Source organism: Rhinatrema bivittatum, chromosome 1, assembly GCF_901001135.1.
Source record: "Rhinatrema bivittatum chromosome 1, aRhiBiv1.1, whole genome shotgun sequence".
NCBI lineage: Eukaryota > Metazoa > Chordata > Amphibia > Gymnophiona > Rhinatrematidae > Rhinatrema > Rhinatrema bivittatum.
Genome location: NC_042615.1, coordinates 242,592,844 through 242,613,143, shown reverse-complemented (window position 1 = coordinate 242,613,143; position 20,300 = coordinate 242,592,844). Strand labels below are relative to the sequence as shown.

Sequence of the window (20,300 nt, the reverse complement as noted above, 5' to 3'; positions counted from 1 at the left end):
CACACACACACCAGTCATCTTCATGACCAGTCTGTCTCTCTCACAGAAACACATCATCTCTGACCAGTCTCACACACATGCTCTGTCACTTACATACAAGCTCACACATACTTTGTCACTTACAACCACACACACACACACTGCCACTCATGCACCCATTCTACCACACACACACACAAAGTTGCCACTCACGCACCCAGGCACTCATTCTACCCACACACACACACACACAAGCTGCCACTCACGCACCCAAGCGCGCATTCTACCAGACAAACACACACACAAAGCTGCCACTCACGCACCCAGGCACGCATTCTACCACACACACACACACACACACACACACACAAAGCTGCCACTCACGCACCCAGGCACGCATTCTACCACACACACACACACACACACACTCACACATACACATACACAAGCTCATTGTTTGGCCCAATAAGCCTAGCCTCCGCTTATCAGCCGCCACTGGCCTGACCTCCGGTGGTGGTGCACAGATCTCTCCACTCTTCAGCCACCAACAGTGGCACACAGCATCTCTCTTCTCTGCCTGGCCTCCAGCAGTGGCGTGCAGCGTCTCCATTCTTTGGCCCTGCTGGCGGCGGCGCACAGGTGTCTCCACTCTTCAGCTGCCAACGGCAGCGCGCAGCGTCTCACCATTCTTCAGTCCCGCCAGCGGCGGCACACAGGTCTCTCTTCTCTTCGGCCCCTGCCGGCCTGGCCTCCAGCGGTGGTGCGCAGCGTCTCTCCATTCTTCAGTCCCACCCCTAGGGAGAAGGGAAGCACAAGCTGGGCTGTGGAACACAGGGAGCCGCGAAACACCTGCCGGTGCTTGGCGACACACTGGTGCTTGGCGACACACTGGTGCTTGGCGACACACCGGTTGAGAACCGCTGCCCTAAAGAAACCTTTTCCAGCCCCTAGACACACAGAAAAGAAGTCCTCCAAATGATCCCCATCCTGTATCTTCCCAAAATCTGAAGTACCAGATCAGTGCAGAACACCAGTACATTAAGAAGTTAGGAGCTGTGTTTCTGCTCAGCAGGGGCTCTTTTGCAAGTGTCCTGGGGAGATTCAGGGGTTGAGAGAGGGGACCTTATTCTGGAGGGGGAGGGTCATCAAAATAATCAAAGGGGGTTGCCTGGGCTAACTTGTCATTTGGAACAGCCGGCACAGGGAAAAATATCAGAGGCATATGAAATATTAGTTGTGCAATACATGTTACATAAAATCTTTGGGCCATGTGCTTTTTGTGGTCACCTTTTCATAGTCCACATTTATGCATGCTCTAAAATATGTGTTCTAATTTTTCAGAATCATTTTTAGCAAATTTTTATTAAATCTGCCCCACAGTTAGGAATGATAAAATAAAAAGCAAACAGGCATTTTCTGCATCTGCAGCTTTATTTCAATCTCTTGCCTTGTGGAGGAGTAGTCCAGTGGCTCAAGCAGGGGGCGGGAAACCAGGGTTCAAATCCCATTGCCTCTCCTGGTGACCTTACGTAAGTCACGTCACCCTCCATTGCCTTAGGTACAAAACTTGGATTGTGAGCCCTCTGGAGATAGAGAAATACCTAAAATATCTTAATATATTCCCACTTTGAAGTGGCTGAAAGACAGAATATACATTAAAAGATGAAAACATTTCTCAAGAAACATGAAAATGGCAACAGAACAGGTTTCACTGGCACAAATTCCTCACATCTTTCTGGTTTCTTCAGAAATGAATTCTGCAAATTAAACTGCTTGGCAAGAATAAACATGACTGAAAAAAGTTAAATAAATGAGTAGAACTTATGCTCGTGTGTTTTAACTGTCTGAGTTCTCAAAGGACATGGGGCGTTCTAGCAGTGATTTACAAGCGTGCAGAGCTGTAACCACTGGAGGGCAATGGCATCATGTGAAACTCAGCAGAAGCTGCTGCCGCTGCTTCATAAGAATCAACTAGGGAGAGTCTTGATGATCAGCAACACCAGTCAAACACTTAATGAAAAGAAAGATTACATTTATACAAGGGGTAGGCAACATGAGGAGATTTGGTGTAGTTTGGATTTCTTGAGTTGCAACTATAGTGCCTCTGTTTCCATACGGCTTGAATTACCTCTGAAGTAACTTGACTTTAACTCACCCAAATGTAAGGCAGCCCCCTCTCAGCCCCTGTTCAGACACTGAGCTCCTTACTCACTCACAGGTCAATATTTGAAACCATTTAGACGGATAAAGTTATCCGTCTAAATAGCAGGTTTCTGAATACTGAGAAAATTAGCCAGCAAGATTTTAGGTGGATGTCATTAATCGACTAAAACCTAATTGATAAAAAAAAAAAAAAAGTGTTCTGGGGGTGCTCCTAGGCAGGGTTAAGTTATCTGGCTAACCTAGCCGAATTTCAGTTCCATCCAACTAGGTTAGCGTGATAACTTAAGACCCGTTTCGGTACAGGTCTAAACTTCCCACCCTCGTGTGCCTGGATCACTTATGATATAACTGAATATCTTCAAAAAATAACTAGTTAAGTAGCTATGTCTTATTTTAAAAAAAGAAGAAGAAGAAGTAATGGGGCCTCTGGACTGATTTCCTGCTTCCCGGCCTCCATAGTAAATAGATGCTCTATTGGTCCATTCAGCCCCAAGCCACAACCCATATTAATTATTAAATTGTCCCAGGGTTCAATGCTGGCCTGTACCCCCTCCCATTTCTATATATATTAAAATCTTGTGCTGCCACCGAACCCTCCAGGTCCAAAGATGCAGCATGACACTCCTCCCACCCACCTCCACGAACCCTCCCCCTATCCCCCCAAAACCAAAACTCCCGACCGGGAGTGAGGTGTGAATTCACCCACTCCTGGCTCCAGCATAGCTTCTGACACAAGCTGCACTGGAAGCATAAAACGTGTGTAGTTTACCTTTTCAAGATATCTGGTTAAGTAACAGGTTTTCCGGTCACATAAGATCTAACAGCTATATTCAAACATAGCCTGTTAGAATTTTTAGTTATCCAGCTACATGTAGCCAGATAAATTTGGGCAACTATATTCAGAGGGAAGTTTATTCTGCTGAATCTATGGGTCAAATTGTCTGGTAAACTTTAGCCTTATAACTTATTTGCTTGCCAGCTTACTAAATATTGGCCCGTGAGCATCTACGGTAAGATTAATGTCATAATTATCTGGTAGGTGAAGAGCTACACAATGACCACGGGAATGGGCAGGAAAAGCTAGCTTCTGCCCATTCTGACACTCACACTAAAATCCAATTTAGGTTATCGTAAAATTTCACTGCTCCATCCTAGAAATCCATGATGAGTTGCAATAGAAATAGAATATCAGACAATGTGTGGCAGGCCATTCTAAGTGAAGCCAGAAATTTAAATATCAGTGTTAGTTGAGTACTCATTCTGAAAACTGGATTACAATCTAAAACTATACATTAACCAAAATATGGGAAAAGCTTGCAATTCCATCCTCACGTTACAGGCCATTTCTCCACAGTATTTGCATTGAATGCAAATGCTGATGAAAATTTGCATATTTATACCCAAATGACATTTCCTTGATGCTTCTTATATAAATGCATCATTTTTTCAAGATTATTAGTAAAAAAAAATCCACGCAAAACAATCATCATGATCTCATGGACTCTTGTTATCTGTTTAGTAGTGCTCTGGATTCAAGGTGAGAATACAAGAAATGGGTTAAAAGAAGCAGTATCTATAGCCAAGATCACAATTTAGAAATGCTCAAGGGATTTTGATGACAAAACTGCTAGTATTCTTTACTTATGATTATATACAACTTTTATTTAACTAAATAAATGCCATGCAAATTAATGTATTAAATGGTTTAATAATTTATGTATTTATAAATCATTTATAGAGAAAAATGCTAGGAAATCAAACCTTATTAATACCAATATTTTCTTTCTATTTCCAGTTTCCAGTGCAGAGATTGTGCTGACTCAGACTCCAGACTCCTTATTAGTGTCCGTGGGGGACAGAGTCACCATCAACTGCAAAGCCAGTACAGATGTTAGCAACTGGATAGCCTGGTACCAGCAGAAACCTGGGCAGGCTCCCAAGCTTCTTATCTCTTATGCTTCCTCCCGTGCCTCCGGGATCCCAGAGCGGTTCAGCGGCAGTGGATCTGAGACTGATTACACTCTCACAATCAGTGGAGTTCAAGCTGACGATGCTGCAGTTTATCACTGTCAGCAGTATGATGAGCTCCCTCTCCACAGTGCTACAGACCATGACAAAAACCTTCCTCTTCTGTTCACTTTGTGCTGTGCTTTGCTAGATACTGTGCTTGTTCCACTTACATGGAAATCTAATTGTTAAGGTTACGTCAAACTTTACAAGCATCATGAACTAGATATTTTATTGCAAAATGATGAAATACTATAATATTTCACTTTTCAAAAATATACAAAATCCTTATTTATTAATCTAAAGCAATTGTTCCATTACAACGTTAATACTGAGGCATAACTCACATTATTAGACTGAACAGAGATTGCATCTAAAACCTGTTTCAGACCAGTCACTTACAAATTAAGGAGTGAATAGCCAGAAAAAGAGAGAAGAAAAAGGAAAGTGCATTATATGAAGGTGCATTTAGTCACAGGAAAAGAGAAAATAATTTACTGGGGCTCTTTCTGCAGAATTCTTTGCAGCCTTCCTCTTTTTTTTTTTCTTCATTTAAAGTTGTGTAAAGATTTTCTCAATACAAATGCAAATGGCAAAGTGCAGGTTTCACTGGCACATGTTCCTCCTCTAAAATACTACATCTCACCTTTATCTTTCATTCTGAAATCATGAAAGCCTGCTTACAGAGGACAATTTCCACACAGCTCACAGGAACTTTTAGTGCGTGAGCTTTCAGGTAATTTTCAGAAGGGACCTGCCTGGGTAGTTTCACTTTGGAAATGATTTAGCAGAAAGAAATGAGCTGCGAGCATGCACATACTTTGCACAGGATATCTGTGCAGGCGACGGGGATGGAGGGGACAAAATAGCACATGCATGCTTGAAATTCTCATGTATGTGTACTGTTTTCTCCCAACAATCTAGGAAATACTCACCCTGGGAATTCCTCCTTCTAAAGTGGTAACAAGTGTGTGCACTCTGGAACCTGCTCCCCTTTTAGTCAGGTTTAGAAGCACAATTTTCAGACAGGGCAACTTACATGATTAAATGATTATTTACCAGGGCAAATGGCTTTGCAAATTGCCCTATTGTACCTTCTTAAAAGAAGCCTCCTACATCCTTTGCTTCCCCCCAAAAGTAACCCCCCATTAAGAGGACACAAAAGTAAACCCCTGGATGCCACACCCAGAATAATGTACTCATTTCAACTTCACATTCTCTCAAATGAAACTTCCTGAAGAATTTCCCCACAACTTGCATCTCTGAACCAAGACTCCCATGAATGGCCCTCCTGCCTCCCCCTTGACCTTCCTTTAGAAAAGATCCTTCTACCAAAGTGCTCTCCCACCCTGGATCCTTTCAAAAACACTCAGCCCCGTTGTACCCCATGATGCCATTCAAACCCTCTCAAAGAAGGCCCCCACCCACCCTAGGGATCCATTTCCTTCCACTTGACCCTGTCAAAACAAGCCCCACCATGACCCTCCCAATAAAAAAAAAAAACAATCCTCTAAAGAACCCTTTTCCAGTCCCTGGACACACAGAAAAGAAGGTCTTCAAATGACCCCCATCCTGTATCCCACATCGTCCCAAAAATCTGAAGTGCCGGATCTCTGCTGAATGCCAGGACCATAGGAAGTTAGGAGCTGTGTTTCTGCTCAGCAGGTGCTCTTCTGCAAGTGTCCTGGGGGAGATTCAGGGATTGCGAGAGGGGACCGTATTCTGCCAGCTGTACTTTTTGTAGTCAACTTTTAGCCACCTTTATGCGTGCTCTAAGATACGCGTTCTAATTTCTCTGGCTCATTTTTAGCACAGTTTTAGTAAATCATCCTCACAGTTAGGAATGAGAAAATTGAAAATAAACAGGCATTTTCTGCACCTCCAGCTTAATTCGAAACATTTTCCTTGCTTTTCATTAAAGATGAAAAATGTTTCTCGGTAAACATGAAAATGGCAACAGAGCAGGTTTCACGGGCACAAATTCCTCATCTCTTCCTGCCTCTTCAGAAATCAAATCTGGAAATTCAACTGCGTGGCAAGAAGCAATGCTATCCAAATCTAACACCTTGAACGTCAGCTATGTAGAATAATTATAGTTAAATTCTAACTTAAACAAACAAGATTGAAGGAAGTAAAATAAATTGTTAGAATTTAAATGCCTGAGTTCTCAAATTATATTGTGCATTCTAGCTGCGCTTTACAAGTGTGCAGAGCTGTAACCACTGGAGGGCATCATGTGAAGCTCAGTGGGAAGCTGCTGCCTCATAAGAATCAACTAAGGATTAGCAACAACAGTCATGCACTTAATGAAAAGAAAATATTATATTTGTATGTGATGGGCTGTATCAGTCAGTAAGTTATTCATAAATGAGATTTGAATATTCAGGGCAGAAGGAGGGATTTAGGTATGTTTTAGCCCTCTCGAGATGAGACCCCACCTGTTTGGGGATATGGCATCCACGGGGTATATAACAGCCAGGAGCATGCTCTGCGCATCAGTGGTTGGAGTACTGGGTAGGAGAGAACGATTGAAGAGGGTGAAGGAGCTGGAATTTCAAAGAAACTGCAGGAGAAGTAAGAGATCCCCCCTCAGGATTTCAACTATTTTTTAGAAGACGTTTGATCCCCTTAGGATCTTAGAAAAGGAGAGTAGAGTTTGGGACTTTTCACAGGATCTCAAGAGAAGATTTGATTAGTGCTTTTGGATGGGTCTTGCTCTGCACTTTCTGCAGGTGATATTGATGGAGCTCTGAAGGAGATTTTGGAGTTTTTAAATTGACCAGTCTAAAGGGAAGGGTGTGGCCCCCATTCTCCCCCTGGAACCCCAAGGACTGGGGCAAGGATCTGAGCAATCTGGAGAAACAAGGGTAAGAAGAGATTAAGATATTTGAGGATAAGGACTTATGGGTTTACCCCTATTGAGCAATTCCCTATGAATTCAAGAGTTGAAGAATTGACCAAAGTGGAGTTTTGGGATACTGTGTACTTCGAGACAGTTGCACTACAGTTTTCTTGCTTGGGAATATTTTTCTACCTTTTGATTACATTTATGCTGGAACCCCATTCCAGTTACCCCACATTATAAGGGAGAACTTCTTCTCCATGGATCATGGTACAAGGGAAATGAGGAGGGAGCCAACACCTAAGATGGACAAACTGACCATAATTTACACTGCTTTTATATTCCTGATTCTATTTTTGATTTTTGGCATTGTAGCCCGGAATATTCTGTTTAACTTACAGTAAAATCTGTTTTATTTAAACACCACTCTTGGACTCCAGTGAGTATCTTTTCAGATTTTCCTACCCTAATCATTGGCTGAACTGTACGACTGGACATTGGTGTCCATTTATATATCCTTTGTGCTGGTATTGGCTTCATTACTCCTTCTCTGGACTGTTTGGCACCTGTTTGAGGTCCCCTACCTTTTTTAATACTATCTCTACCCTAACTATACTACCTAAGTGTTTAAATTCTGATTATTTAGCCTACTATTTAATTTACTATGTTATTTATATTATGAAAAAATGTATTTACTTCCTTTCTTCTTTTGAAATGCAAATAATTTTAAATGATTAATTGCTAACTACTGTAAACCGATTTGATAAGCTTGCATGAAAAGTCGGTATATAAAAATTATCAAATAAATAAATAAGAGTGGATAGGCACGCTAGGGGATGCAGAAGATTATTCTTCTTTCCTGTCCGGACTGAACCCGAACCATAGCACCCCAAGTTAAGGCTAATACACTGAGAATGGGTGACCTGCTACATAATTTGGTGCCCAAACAGGATCCCACTGGTGTGAATTTTTTGGACAGTATGGAAGAAGAAATCCCCAGTTTTCTACGTGATTCGTGTGGATTTACAGTGGTTTTTGATTTACTGTAATATTGGACCAAGATGGCAGCTTTCCCTCCATTGCAGCAAGAAGATGGTGGTTTGGAACCAGAAAGCCAAGATGAAGAACCTGGTGTGCAGGAGCGTTATCATCCCTCAGCAGTCACTCATTGCAAACCAGCATTCATGGACAGAAGAAGAATCCCCCCAACCATGAGGATCAAAGCATAATTGGCCTGCTTGCCACACTCTGGCACAATTCATAGCCTGATCCAGACCTTTGGGAGATCCCACCATGAGGGTTTGTGATGGATGACCTGGTCAATCGCTGCATGGAGAAGGACACAAACTGATTCAGCTGGAGGACAGGAGGAGCCAGTCAACTATTGAGAATCTTCAAGACTGGGCTAGATGCAGCAATTCTGAAATTTGTAGAGCTGTTGTGCCTACAGTAGAGAAAAGAAATATCTGATACATCTACCATCGAGGACGGCTGAAGCTGTCCTTGCAAAACAGAATCATGATGGAATCAGCAGAATGTATAAATTGCTACATATTCCAGAGACCCCAGCCCAGGGCCCTACCGTTTTGCCAATGTCTGTCGGCAATACTCATGAATGTGGACACCAGTGCAGAGTTACCCAGAGTGACAGATACAGATGCTGCACTGGTAAGTGAGCTAATCCATGAGTCTGCTAAGTGCTGGGTGAGGGCCGCTGGTGATAGAGGAGCTCAAATGACCTACCCGTGTTGTTGGAAAGAGAGACGATGGGTATGGAGTGGAAACCCATAAACCAGAGACCCGGGGTGGTGAGGAGGAGGAGGTCATAGAGGATAAGGGGCAACCCCAGGAGGAGCCTGTGTTTGCTGTGGGAGTTACTGAAACTACACCAGATCCAGAGGTAATAGTGAAGGAAGTGATTGAAGGGAGCACCTGTATCAAGCGGGAATATGAAGAATGAGCCCACTTGATGAGAAGCCGAAGAGGAAGTGGTGCAGTTGGCTCGAGCAGTAGAATTGCTCGCTGTTGGCCAGGGTTCCCCTTCATTAAGGCGTCTAGCTTCTGTTGGGAATGTGAAAGTTGCATGATCTAACTGGGGAATATCGTTGTCGTGAGACCTGCTCTCACCCCAATCGAGATCATCTGATGAGAGCTCCCAGGAGTCCCCAAGTTCTCGAGGGAAGATGTATTGTGGTGCTTTACAAGTATGGTTCCTGCGAGTGGAAGGTGACGGTTACCATAGGCATAGCATCCATAGTGCACAGTGGTGTACAGGCACCACCAACTTTGAAATGGGTTCTGCTGAGCAACACCAACTGTGTGCATATCCAGGAGAGCAGCGGTGAGGAAGAGGCCCAGGAGGCGGACAGTGTACTCCATCTCACTAGTGGACGAGAAGAGGAAGAGGCACAGGAGGCCGCCTAGTGGACCCATTTCATCAGTGGCTGAAGAAAGAAGAGGTCCATGAGGCTGCAGGTGACCGAGAAGAATAGCAGGCCTGAGAAGCCACCGGTGGCTGAGAAGAGGAAGAAGCCTGTTCTCCCGCTTCTCTGTTTGCCGACCTTCAAACCATAAGCACCCAGTATGCATTCTATGCTGATCTCTTGCATTGTGAGATCAGCATAAAGGAAGTGCTAGCCCAGTGAGTTTTGAATGGCGCAGAGCAGGAACATGAGGAACAGCAGGAGAATCGGTTCCTTCCTCTTCTCAGCTGCCGGAGGCCAGCCAGGCCTGCTATTCTTCTCGGCTGCAGGTGAACTTCCGGACCCAATGGGGAGCCTGCTTGAGTTTTGTCTTTGTGTATGTGAATGAAAGGGAACCTGCTTGGGTTTGAGTGTTTATGTGTATGAATTTTAGCCTGCCTGGGTGTGTGTATGAGAGAGAATGGTAAGCTGCCTGGGTGTGTGTGAATGGTAACCTGTCTAGGTGTGGGTGGGTGTAGTGTGAAAGGCAACCTACCTGTGTGTTTGTGTGTGGGGGTGTGTGTGTGTGTGTGTGAATGGGAGCCTTCCTGGGAATGTGTATGTGTGAATTTGGGCCTGTTTGGGGAGGGGTATGTGAATGGGAGCTTGCCTGAGAATGTGTGTGTGTGTGTGTGTGTGTGTGTGTGTGTGTGTGTGTGTGTTAGAGAGAGAGAGCCTGTGGGTATGAGAGCCTATGTGTTGATGTGAGTGAGTGTATGAGTGCGTGTGAGTGGGAGCCTGTGTATCAGAATGAAAATCAGCTTGTGTGTGTAGATTTGTATGGGAGTAGGAGCCTGCATGTGAGAAAGAACATTTGAGAGCTTATGTGTTTGTGTGGCAATATGAAGCTGTGTGAGAGAGAATGTGTGTGTCTATGGGAGGGAATGGGATCCTGCATGTGAGAGACAGCATGTGAGAGTGAGAGCCTATGTGGGTGTGGGTGTGTGTGTGTGTGTGTGTGGGTGTGTGTGTTTAAGAAAGTGGCAGTCTATATGTAAGAACATAAGAACATGCCATACAGGGTCAGACCAAGGGTCAATCAAGCCCAGCATCCTGTTTCCAACAGTGGCCAATCCAGGCCATAAGAACGTGGCAAGTACCCAAAAACTAAGTCTATTCCATGTTACCATTGCTAGTAATAGTGGTGGTTATTATCTAAATCAACTTAATTAATAGCAGGTAATGGACTTCTCGTCCAAGAACTTATCCAATCCTTTTTTAAACACAGCTATACTAACTGCACTAACCACATCCTCTGCCAACAAATTCCAGAGTTTAATTGTGCGTTGAGTGAAAAGAACTTTCTCCGATTAGTTTTAAATGTGCCACATGCTAACTTCATGGAGTGCCCCCTAGTCTTTCTATTATCCGAAAGAGTAAAAAAACGATTCACATCTACCCATTCTAGACCCCTCATGATTTTAAACATCTCTATCATATTCCCCCCTCAGCCGTCTCTTCTCCAAGCTGAAAAGTCCTAACCTCTTTAGTCTTTCCTCATTGGAGAGTTGTTCCATTCCCTTTATCATTTTGGTAGCCCTTCTCTGTACCTTCTCCATCGCAATTATATCTTTTTTGAGTTGCGGCGACCAGAATTGTACACAATATTCAAGGTGCGGTCTGACCATGGAGCGATACAGAGGCATTATGACATTTTCCATTTTATTCACCATTCCCTTTCTAATAATTCCCAAAATTCTGTTTGCTTTTTTGACTGCTGCAGCACACTGAACCGATGATTTCAATGTGTTATCCACTATGACGCCTAGATCTCTTTCTTGGGTAGTAGCACCTAATATGGAACCTAACATTGTGTAACTATGGCATGGGTTATTTTTCCCTATATGCATCATCTTGCACTTGTCCACATTAAATTTCATCTGCTATTTAAATGCCCAATTTTCCAGCCTCACAAGGTCTTCCTGCAATTTATCACAATCTGCTTGTGATTTAACTACTCTGAATAATTTTGTATCATCTGCAAATTTGATTACCTCACTCATCGTATTTCTTTTCAGATCATTTATAAATATATTGAAATGTAAGGGTCCCAGTACAGATCCCTGAGGCACTCCACTGCCCACTCCCTTCCCTTCCACTGAGAAAATTGTCCATTTAATCCTACTCTCTGTTTCCTGTCTCTTAGCCAGTTTGTAATCCATGAAAGGACATCGCCACCTATACCATGACTTTTTACTTTTCCTAGAAGCCTCTCTTGAGGAACTTTGTCAAATGCCTTCTGAAAATCCAAGTACACTACATCTACCGGTTTACCTTTATCCACATGTTTATTAACTCCTTCAAAAAAGTGAAGCAGATTTGTGAGGCAAGACAGAGCCTGTGTGTTTATGTATGTCAACTGGTCTATACTTTTTTATCTGGTACCTGGCTTTCATATTGTCTGGTATACACTTTTTTATCTGCTACCTGGCTTTCATAGACCGTCTTCTGTGTTGCTTTTGGGAGTGGGAACCTGCATATGAGAGCCTCTGTGTTTGTGTGTGATAGTGCATAAAAGATTGAGAGCTTGTGTGAGTGTGTGTATGTGTGTAAGTGTGGGAGTGTGTGTGGGAGTGGGATCCTGTGTGTGAATGAGAGCATGTAAGAGTGAGAACTTTCGTGTGTGTGTGTGGGAATGAGAGCTTGTGTGTGAGAGATAGCATGTGAGAGTGAAAGCCTTCATGTAACAAAGAGCATGTGAGAGAGAGCATGAGAATGGGAGCCTGTGTGTATGTGAGAGAGAACATGCAAGAGGGATGCTATGGAAGAAAATGCTTGCCTGTGAGTGAACACATGTGAGAGAGAGCCTGTGTGTGTATATGGAGGAAGGAAAGAAAACAGGAGGAAAGGGAAGAAACCAAAATAATAAAAGAGACCATGAAAAAGGAATAAGAAAAAGATAGACAAGGGGCAAAAAGAGACTGGGGCCAACTAATTAGAAAAATAAGATCAGACAACAAAGATTAAAAAAAAATTATTTTGCCTTTCAGCAATTGTAATATGCCATCTTTGGGAATGTGCATTTCTTATATATATATATATTATATATATATGTATTTTGGGTTTTCTTTGGTATTCCAGAGTTCACAGAGTCTTGATTTTCCTGCATATTTCTGTTTATAATTTGTAATCCCTTATTCTGTATTATGTAAGGGTCTGTTTGTGATGTGCATGTGTGACAGAGGTGCAGTATTTTGACTAATGTGTAGTTTCTCTGTAGGGATTTGTAGCAATCGGACTTGTTCTGTTTTCCCAGTGGGTGGTGTATTAGTGTTCTAGGGCCTGGTATATCACACACATGCTCTCACAGGCAGGTGTTTGGGAGAGAGAGCCTGTGTGTGTGTGTGTGTGTGTGTGTGTGTGTGTGAGAGCATTGGCATGTGTATGAGAGAGGAAATGTGTGAAAGAATGAATGTGTTAGTATGTGTATGTGAATGAGAGAGAGAAGATATAGTTTGTGTGGCTATACCTCCCCTAATCTATGATAATCTCAGGGTGAGTAGAAATCAAAAGTCCCAGGTATGGAGAGCAGGAGATTTTTTAATCCTTATTATTTTTAATTATTGAGTGTAATTTGATGTTTCTATTGATTTGAAATATTTTATTGTTTTTTCAGGGGATATTGGAACATTTTTTAATTATTGGATTTTTTATTCAGAAGTTTTGAAACATTTTATTGATGTTTTGGAAATACTAAAAAACATTTATGCAATTTGTTTTTAATTATTGGATGTTCGTCAATAATGTTACCATTTATTCTTTTTATTAGCATTGTTTTAATATTATGAATGATGTTTTATATCTCTTGATTTTATTGCTTGATGTTATGCAAGGAATAATAATACATTCGGGTTTCTGGTTTCCAGTACACTTTTTGGTGGCAAATTTCTATTTTGTATTGGGTGAAGATCTGTCTGTATTTAAAAGATCCAGTTCTTGTGTAACTTGAATTTTAAATATGAAAATGATGATACTTATCATCACTGGCTTTTATGGCATTATAGTCCTCACTTCCTCATTTCTGTTTTAAACAGAAGTTTGCTCTTTTAATAATTTCATTTGCATGCAGAAAAAATGGTTTTAAATGTTCTTGCGTACAATTTATTTTTAATTCACATATTTTATTGTAACTGATGTTAGTAGATTAGGCGATTATTTAAAGGGATGGACTTAGCTAATTTTTCCTCTTAAGGATTGGATTGCTGTGATCATAAAATTGATAGGCTTTTTGCATCAAAGAAAGTAGTGCTCACAGGGTAATGTAGAAGGGTGGACTGTGTTCTAGGGCACCTGACAACAGCAAATTTTCTGGTGGATCACCAACTTTAGCAGTCACCCTACGCCTCTGGTGGCTACTGCTGTCATGGCTCGCAGACGCTATATATAGTCACACCTAGAAGCAATGCATTAGTGCGGGGCTCTCGGACTATGCTTGAGTTTTACATTATGTGCACTGATCACACATTTGCATTGTCTGTGGTAGATGAGGAAAGTGATTGATGCCGTGGTTAAGTGGGTACTCTGAGAGGCATATTACATTCTTGGAGAGCGAAATGGCCGAAGACAGTGGATTCTGAGAATTGGTGGCATCCAAGGTATTGGACCATGGGATCCCCGCTGAGATACAGCATCAATCGTGGGTTGTCCCGAGTACAGTTGAAAGAGAACAGTCATTGAGATGGGCATCCGCTGCTGAAAAAATGATGTGACGAAAAGTGTGGGTTACATTATCCTTATGTGCCCATCTCTGTAGTCAACTATATTGAGCGCCACCATGATGAATTTGTCTTTGAGCATACCAACAAGTTGATAATCAAAGCTAAGCAGGATAACATTTTTGTCTGCAGTCATCTGAGTATCCTGGGGCTATTGAACATAAAATCTGAGATATTAAGGTGGGGTGCAATATCCATAATGACAGTGTTCGGTACTACCGCTGAGACGGGTGGGTGGATAAAGTCCTAATTTAATGCCTTCTCCCAAATGGGACTGTGGTTGAAAAAGCACATCTGGACCATTATGAACTTTTACCTTTTGAGGAGTATGAGGAGGCTTATGAGTGATGCCTGGGGTTTATTATATGAGATGTGAAATTGCGAGATATTTGAAGCTGCTGTACTGTTTAACATCAGTTGTGATAAATGTCCATTTGTTATTATTTGCAAATAAAAGCTGCTGCTGCTGCTGCTACTATTTCCAGAATTTGAAAAAACCCATGCTACCTCAAGTTGGGAGGGTTTTTTGTTCTGTTTCAATTACAGACTTTCTGATTATAGCCCTCAGATAGCAACAGGCACCTGGCAATCAAGAGCCATTGATTAGCCAGACCAGAGTTTGAAGGGGGCTATGAAGACCCAGCAAATTATAAAATGCAGTTGGGCTTGTGATTGATTATGGGTTAATCCCAGTTAAGAGTGGGAATATGATATTTGGGTGATTTCCATAATATGAGTATTGTTATGAAAATGGTTATATGATAAGTTAACACTGTTGAATAATGGTTATGATACAGAATATGATATTGGTTTCATATATTTAATTTAATATGAAAAAATTCATAAAAACTACAAAAACATATATAGGTGTTCAGAATAATTATTTGACACTTACATAGAAGCATGACGGCAGAAAAATACCATATGGCCTATCCAGACTGTCCATCTGTCCATTTAATTTAGCATCACTTCCTTCAATATCCCCTGTATTTATCCCATGCTTTCTTGAATTCAGATATTGTTTTTGTCTCTACCACCTCCGCTGGGAGGCTATTCCATGCATTCACCAACCTCTCTGTAAAGAAATTTTTCTTTACACCTGAATCTTCCCCCTTTCACCCTCATAACCCCCTCATTCTAGATCCTCCTTTCCATTGAAAAAGGCTCACCTTCTGTGCATGGAAAGCTTTGAAATGCTTGAATGTCTCTATCATATCTCCCCTATCTTGCCTTTCCTCTAGGATATACATGTTTAGATCTTTAAGTCTATCCCCACATGCTTTAGAATGAAGACTACTGAGTATTAGGGGAGTGCAGAGAAAAAAAAAATTGTTTTTATTTTAGTTTGTTTTTGGGAGGTTTTTTTCCCCACGACTTTTGGTTCATGGAATGTTTGATTCATTTCTTTCATGAGAAAAAAAAATCAAACATTAAAAAAAAAAACTACCCAAAAAAGAAAATGGGGCCCACATGAGGCCTCCCACCCACCTGGAAAAATGCTGGAGCCAGAATTTCCCCAGCCCCCACTTAACCGGTCTGGTGGTAATCCACCAGGAAGGCCTAGGCCTAGGCAGAAGCATCGGCCTTGAATAGACCGAAGATACGTTTGGTCACCGTGACCTCGGCTAACTCAAAGAACACGGCCCAACACCACAGCTGAGGCCTAGGCTCAGGCTGAAGCTTCGGCTTTGCATAGGCTGAGGCCACAGTAGATCCCCATGACCTCAGCCCCAGCCTACTAAATGCTGAGGCTTCTTTCTAGACCGGAGCCTGGGCCGAGGCCCAATGCTGTGGCTGGGCCAGGAGGCCGGGTTCCAAGGCTGAGGCTTTGACTTGGACTCAGGCCTGATGCTGGGACCCAGTCTGGAGGTGTCTAGGCCTGGACACAGGCCAAATGCTGGGGCCCAACCAGAGGTCAGGTCCCAATTCTTGGGCCTCAGCCTAGGCCAGGGCCAGGGCCTAGATCCTATATCTTGGCCCGGTCCAGAGACCAGGTATCAATGCCAGGGCTTTGGCCTAAACCTGGTCCTGATGCCTGGGCCTCAGTCTAGGCCAGAGCCCAGGACCAGCATGATGCTGCGGCCCTGTTCAGGGATCGGATCCCAACACTGGGGCCTTGGCTCGCACCCAGGCCCTATGCTGGATCCCGGCCCAGAGTCTGTATCCTGACACCTGGGCCTTTGGCCAGAGTCAGGCCCAGGCTACGGAGCTCCTCTTCTTCATCTTCTTTCTTTGTCACTTTAAAGCCAATTGATACTGTCCACTGGAGTCACACCAGAGTTAATTAACTCCAGCACATTTATATCAGTAAAATGTATTTTCCTACCTGAATGGCTTTGAAAGTTGCCCTCCCTATGATATCTGGATGAATTTACGAAATAGAGGACTGAGCTCTACATGCTAGATATTCAGGAAGGTCAGATGAATGAATATTTCATACACTATTTTAAGTTTGAAAAGAGGCTCCTCAGGAGCCTAGATAGGAAAATGTAAGCCAATAATGAGCTATTCCTTCCTGCCTTCCCTTCCCTCTACAGAACTCTCTCATCCCCCTTCCCGCAACCGTCCAAGCCAAAAGTGAGTTATTATTGTAAAGAAAACAGCGCTCTCTCTTGCATATTTCTGCTAAAAGATTCCAAAAGAGAAATTCCAGGTGTTTTGGTGATGCTAACAATTCATAAATTATAATCTAGGAGCATTTAATTTATATAAATAAAGTACTGATTTGAAAAGAAAACCAGTTTGTTCCTTTGGATTGATCTGCTAGCATTTGGGGGCAGCAGACATTTATTGTATTTAACTTTTACCTTTCATGTTAGCTCATGCAAGGAATTACAGTTACGTAATAATCTTGTTATATTTAATAAATACCTGCCATTCTTATGCTACAAGTGCATCACAATTAAAATATTATTTGCATAATAATAACCCAAATTTGGCACTTTAAAAGCAGTCAAATATATTTGGATTAAAACAGCAGGTAAGGTATTCTGATATGTCAGTTCATTTTGCATATTCACACCCAGGGGGCAATACACGAACGCTCAGAGGATTTATAAATGTTTCCTTTCATTCTTCATGGTTTATGTAATTTATTAATCAGCAGCTGGCAGTCAGGAAGGATGAATATATCTCAGAGTCATCTCATCTGGATCCTGTTCCTCTGGATAAAGGGTAAGAATTAAATTTTCATACTGGGTTTGAAACTGCGAAAATGAATGAATTTGGAAACAGACTTCTGTAATTTCAAAACGGACTAACAGTTTGTTTCTCAGTCAGTAATTCTCAGTTTATATACACTGCCACAAGCAGTTGACTTTAAGCCTTTTTTATATGTCTTTATTAACTAATATATTCATGTATTTATATTTTCTTAATTCAGATTCCAGTGGGGATACTGTGATGACTCAGACTCCAGAATCCTTATCAGTGTCTGTGGGGGACACAGTCACCATGAACTGTAAATCCAGTAAAAGTGTCAGCAGCTGGATAGCCTGGTACCAACAGAAACCTGGGCAGGCTCCCAAGCTTCTTATCTATTATGCTTCCACCCGTGCCTCTGGGATCCCAGAGCGATTCAGTGGCAGTGGATCTGGGACTGATTACACTCTCACAATCAGTGGAGTTCAAGCTGACGATGCTGCAGTTTATCACTGTCAGCAGCATAATGAGTATCCTCTCACACAGTGATACACAGCTGTACAAAAACCTCTCTGCTCTGTCTGTTGCAGCTGCTCTTCTATCACTGCAGATAGCAGAAAGAAAGCTTGGTTGCCCAATAATAAATATCCAGAGCTTGCACCATTTATATAAACTGATAACAGCACATTATGGGACTGAAAGTCAAGGGCCCCTTTGTTATCTAAACTACAGAAAAAACTCATTATATATTTTTAATTTTATTTTAGTCCTTGCAAATACATTTTTACTAAATATATAGAGGTAATATTCAGTAGGCTAGCAAGCAGTTAAGTATCTGACTAAAGTTAGCCGGAAAACTAAAAAACCTAAATGGCTATTTTTGAATATAACCAGATTGGTTTTTAAGTTAGCCGGCCTTGTGTGCCAGATGACTTGCTATTTAACCAGATATCTTCAAGTAGTACAGTACAGATAAACACCAAATATGTAAGGTGGGTCTGTGGCTCAATTCCCTCCCATCCCTACCAAAGTTGAATATAAGTCCTGCCGGGCTGTGCACTCCCTATCTCACAAAGCTCTCCTAAAATCTGAAAAACATTTTGCAGGGTCAGGCCCAGCCTCCCCCTCCTACCTTCCCTGGTTCTGTTTTGAAATTGAAATTGGGCTCCCCAAAATACATACAATACAATAGCGCTGGAATCATAAACCACCGCTGGCTTACGCTTCCAGCGCTGCTTCTGACTGGAAAAATCTAGGTGTGTGTTTCCTGATGCAAAGTGTTAAACTTAGCCCTCTGTAATTTTGGAATAAAGGAGATTTGTTTTGTTCAGAAGTTTGGCTAATTTTCTAACAACGAGCCGGAGGGTCACTGGTAAATAATAGGTACATACATAAAGGAAGGTGGGGTTAGAAATCAGAGCTCATCTCTGTACACCCCAAGTCCTCCATGGAGAAGTTCTGTTGTGAAAATAGTGGAGGAAACTGAGCAGAGCATGCACAGAGGCCTTGGGGAAATTAAAACCATGAAAAAAATATTCTTATAGAGGCCAGTATCCAAAGTATCCTAAAGTTAGCAGGATACGTTATCCAGGTTATTCAGCAGGATAAACATCCCACTGAATATTGATGAATAAAGTTACCTGGATATACTTACCCAGATAACTCTGAAGCCTAACCGACTATCTTTGAATATCTCCAGTTAGGTTTCAAAATAATTGGCAAAGTATTCCTAGATAATTTTAACTTAATGGACTATATTCAAAGGGTATAGCCAGCTAAGCAGTGCAAGTTTAAAAAAAAAACAAAAAACTGAACAGGGCCGTCCAGTCTGATCCCCCACTCCAGCAAAAAAAAAAAAGACCGGACCTGCCAGCTGATTCTCCCAACTCCCAAGCCGTCCCTTAAAAATGTTAGTTCCATTCAGGTCTATCCAGTACCGAGCGGTAGGAAGAGCTGCGTTAGTGCCCAGGGCACCTGCGGTTGCCGCACGCACAGTGCAGCTCACCTACCGTTCGATCCTGAACAATAATTTTATGCAAATGAAAACCGCGTCTAAGAAGGGTCTGTGAAACCTTAGGCCCGCGCAACCCATTTTACTGGATAGAGTGCCTATACAGTATCCTGGGTGCGCGGGCCTAACGCTTCACGCCACGCTGGTATCTGTCATTTCAAATGTCATTTGAAATGACAGATACCTCTCCCCTCCTCCCGAAGCAAAAAAAAAAAAAAGTGAAAAAAACGTAAAAACAAAAAGTAAGTCGCTTCGCCGCTTCACTGTCAGTTTCTCTTCTTCCCTCCTCCCGGAGCAAGGCTGCTTTTCGCGCCCTGCTCCGGGAGGAGGGGAGAAGAGACACTGACAGCGGCGAAGCAACTTACTTTTTGCAACCCCGATCGGAGCTCTCCTGCCTCCCGCTGGCGACTTACTTTTTTTGCAGCCGTCCGGCCATCTGGAAGAAGGTATCGTGGCTCCCTTGCCTCCACCTGCCTCCCGGGGAAGATGGATGCCAGCACGGGGGAAAGCGGCCCCTGTGCATGCAATTGGCTGCTCAAGACGTGACGTCACGACGTTTGGCGTCACGGCATGTGACGTCACGTCTTGAGCAGCCATGCTGGCATCCATCTTCCCCGGGAGGCAGGAGGAGGCAGGGGAGCCACGATACCTTCTTCCAGATGGCCGGACGGCTGCAAAAAAAGTAAGTCGCCAGCGGGAGGCAGGAGAGCTCCGATCGGGGTTGCAAAAAGTAAGTTGCTTCGCCGCTGTCAGTGTCTCTTCTCCCCTCCTCCCGGAGCAGGGCGCGAAAAGCAGCCTTACTCCGGGAGGAGGGAAGAAGAGAAACTGACAGTGAAGCGGCGAAGCGACTTACTTTTTGTTTTTACGTTTTTTTCGCTTTTTTTTTTTTTTGCTTCGGGAGGAGGGGAGAGGACTGGGGCTGCCCCGGAGACCGGCACCCATGATTGCGGCCGGGGCAGGTGAGCGGGGGCTGGGGGAAA

The 20,300-nt window shown here is 42.8% G+C and overlaps 2 gene segments (V, D, J or C); both read left to right on the top strand.

The window, feature by feature from the left end:
* Positions 1-3,605: 3,605 nt before the first annotated feature.
* LOC115094113 lies at positions 3,606-4,341 on the top strand. The segment is given in 2 exon segments: positions 3,606-3,679; positions 3,938-4,341. Coding segments are annotated over 2 exon segments (453 nt in total).
* Positions 4,342-17,274: 12,933 nt separating this feature from the next.
* LOC115086821 overlaps positions 17,275-20,300 on the top strand; it is a 329,113-nt gene continuing 326,087 nt past the window's right edge. The window contains 2 exon segments of the V gene segment in view: positions 17,275-17,342; positions 17,551-17,848. Coding sequence covers positions 17,291-17,342; positions 17,551-17,848 — 350 coding nt within the window.